Source organism: Pteropus vampyrus, unplaced genomic scaffold, assembly GCF_000151845.1.
Source record: "Pteropus vampyrus isolate Shadow unplaced genomic scaffold, Pvam_2.0 Scaffold101, whole genome shotgun sequence".
NCBI classification, from domain to species: Eukaryota; Metazoa; Chordata; class Mammalia; order Chiroptera; family Pteropodidae; genus Pteropus; species Pteropus vampyrus.
Genome location: NW_011888882.1, coordinates 2,728,293 through 2,731,456, shown reverse-complemented (window position 1 = coordinate 2,731,456; position 3,164 = coordinate 2,728,293). Strand labels below are relative to the sequence as shown.

Here is a 3,164-nt window from a genome sequence, read left to right as displayed (position 1 = left end):
AAAAAAAAAAAAAAAAAAAAATTTTTTTTTTTCTTTCCAACATTTTCTTATTTTTTTGTGTGTTCTGAAATTGGTGAGACTTGCAAATTCAAGGGTTGCTGAGCTGTTCTGATTTGGCTCTATAAAAAGAAATATGACATATTAAAAATGGCACAATTTCAGTTTAAATGCACTGATCTATTGATCAAGTCCTGCAGGCTCATGCCAAGATCTATGTGAGCTAATGATGCCGTGAGTATTTCTGGAGTAATGACTGCCTTAATCTTTCTAGTGGTCTTATAATCTTTTCCAAGTTATCCTATAAAGGCTAGAACAAAATTATGTGTGGTCAAGTATTTAAATGCTCTCTGACAATAAAAACCTCAATAACAGTTTTTTAACTGTGTTACACTAGCCTAGTGTTTCTTATATTTACTCATCTAACAACGGTAAAATATCATGTATACAGAAAAGAGCAAGGTGAAAGATCATGAGTGCCTATATAAAAATTAATAGCAAAAAGGTCTCAAATTACATAAAAGAATACAAATTGATTTATATTGTTACGATACTTATTATTAGTCTTTGTGATTTTAAAGTAAACTACATAAATGACGAGCTGCCAAAGAGATGACATATAAACTGATGGTTAAGATGGCATAAGCTGCATCAATACAGAATAAAATTCAAAGCATCTTATACAACTTATTGATATTCGCAGGTTCAGTCCAGTACTTCTCAAAAGAATACATACCCTCCAAGTAAATGTGTTTATTTTTATAGTATATAAAAATTACTAGATAAGGAATGTAATTTACCCTTTGGTATCTGTTTTTTCTCCACTATTATCCTTGGATTTATCTTCCTCTTTAACATCTAAAACCAAAAATTAGAAGAGATTAAAACCTATTTTGAAATAAAACATTTAAAAATATACCTTACTTAAAATATAAAAAAGCTGTCATATACAATCTTACTATTTATGAATTCATTAACAATAAGATTTATATTAGGTACTGTGCAAACTGACAGAGGTTCATGGTGTCAACAACACAGATAGTCCTTGTCCTTTTGGAAGTTTTGCTTCTTTGGGATCACAGTATTACAGCTGAAATATGGGCTGTGAAGTTAAGCTCGCAGACATGACCACAGCACTGGGAGATTAGGGAAGGCTATCACAAAGAAGTGGCATTTGAAAGGTGTCCTGAAGAATGAATAGCTTTTGGGTAGAAAAGAGGAGAAATATCATAAGCAGAGGAAAAACATAAAGGGACTCTGAGGCAAAAGGGAATTAGCAGGTAGGTAGGAAGAACTGAAAAAACCAATGTGGCTGGAGTTTTGTTAGAAGAGTTGGAGAATTAGATAAGATGAGCCAAGAGACACAGCAGGATAAATCCTATTGTTTATACCATTAACTTTTAACCCTTATTATAAATAATGAAACTTTAATATTTTAATAAAAGTTAGTGAAATAGGAATAACACTATAAATTCAAGATTGCTAAAACAAATTTGCCCAAATGTGCTCAACATTTTCCTTAAGCAAATGAACCAAAGTTGTGAGGCAATGACCTAATAATAAAGATATAGTGAATTATAAATACTGTTGTTAAGTATTCTATATAGACATTTCAGGCTATAATACAAACATGCGACAACATGGATATCATGAGATTTGTTTTGACTTCTGGCTTAATTTTAGATATGTAAACTTAAGTATGAAAATAGGATTGGGAAAGAAAAAGGAATGGCTCTAACTTTAGATTTTAAACTATATAGATTTTATAAAAAGTTTTCTATGGTAATATTTCTTTCATCTGTAGGCCTAGGGATTTTAAGTTTCAAGGCCCTATGAAAAGAATCTTATCACTAAATAAAAAAGCTTTTTAAAAGTATCAATATCAGTTACACAAGTACTGAGCTAAAAACTGTGAGATTAATCTACCACCAGGCTATTAAGCCAGATCAAAAGGCACATGAATTTTTAGCTAAAACAGCAATATAAGACAACTAACATACTAACCTACACTTTCCTGTTTGGAAGAAAAAGCGAAGAAAAAGCAAAGAAAGATTTGAAAATGAGAAGAAACACCAAACAAGGACAGACAGGAAGATACTACTAAGTGAGAAGCAAGAAAAACACTACAAATATCCTATAGCTAAAGCCTGAGTCCTCCTTACCTTAATCATAGAAAGAATTTCTGGATGTTGATCAGTACGTAAGAACAGACTGGAGCCATCATTGTAATATAATACATTGGGAAGTTAAAATTAGAAAATGGTAGAGAATGGTAGCCTATAGAGAAGTGGATCCTCGAGTAAAAGAACAGAACTAGATGCGTCAAGATATGCTATGGATTCCTAACTCTAGTAAAAAGAAAAAAGAACCCAAGAGCCAGTTTACTCACATAATTTCAATGTTAATAGATATAGGAAAAAGATGCTGGACTAGTATCTCTCAATTAGTTTTCCACATGCTACAGGGTCAAAATTAACTGGCCAACTAAACTTACGCTCATCACCATTACTTGTATATGGCTATTAGGTACCTATCAGGAAATGCACAAAGTGTTGAGAATACAGATATTTAAGATACTGCATTCCCTAGCCATGAGCAGCTCCATCTAGCAGGAAGATTATGTAAAATCCTATAAGGTGCTATATTATGATGTGTTAAATAAAATAACTAAGGTATGTATATGTAAGTGCTCTGGGAACTCAGATAAAGATAACAGGTTCCTGTAGCAAATTCAATGCCCTAAAGCATCTATTTTCTCAATATACAAGCTGACATAGCATTTTTAAAGACATAAGAAAGTATTATCTCCTCCCCAAGCCAGTTCCCAAATCACTTCCTATCTTTCTTCAGTTTTTATGTTTACTTGAAACAATTTTTGAAGAAAGTCTACTCTCTGAGCTTTTTCAAAATGGTTAGACTGGTCCAAGGATAATCTAATTCTTCGTTTATATTTTATTCCTAGCAAATAAACTTTAGGAAGTTAAAAATTACCTTTAATTTCAGCTCTGCTCAGACTATAAATGAATCTATAACCACTGTCTTCTCTTACCCAAACTGTATCATACTGCAATGTTGGCTATGTTAAATTGAGAAGGTAATAAGGTTTCCTATATTATAAAACAAATGTGACTAATGTGACAAATCACAGTTGAAGAGCTCTGAATAAA

General features: G+C 31.9%; 1 protein-coding gene and 1 long non-coding RNA gene across 2 annotated transcripts in view; both read right to left on the bottom strand.

Annotated features, from left to right (window-relative positions):
- HDAC2 (histone deacetylase 2) overlaps positions 1-3,164 on the bottom strand; it is a 30,003-nt gene that overhangs the window by 1,006 nt on the left and 25,833 nt on the right. Inside the window, exon 12 of the mRNA XM_011364860.2 lies at positions 798-855. Within this exon, the coding sequence (XP_011363162.2) occupies positions 798-855 (58 nt within the window). The remainder of the gene's footprint in view (positions 1-797; positions 856-3,164) is intronic.
- Positions 34-940, bottom strand: LOC105295218. The gene is made up of 2 exons (XR_896134.2): positions 798-940; positions 34-119 (listed from the first exon to the last, which is right to left on the bottom strand). It is a non-coding gene; the product is annotated as an uncharacterized LOC105295218 (long non-coding RNA).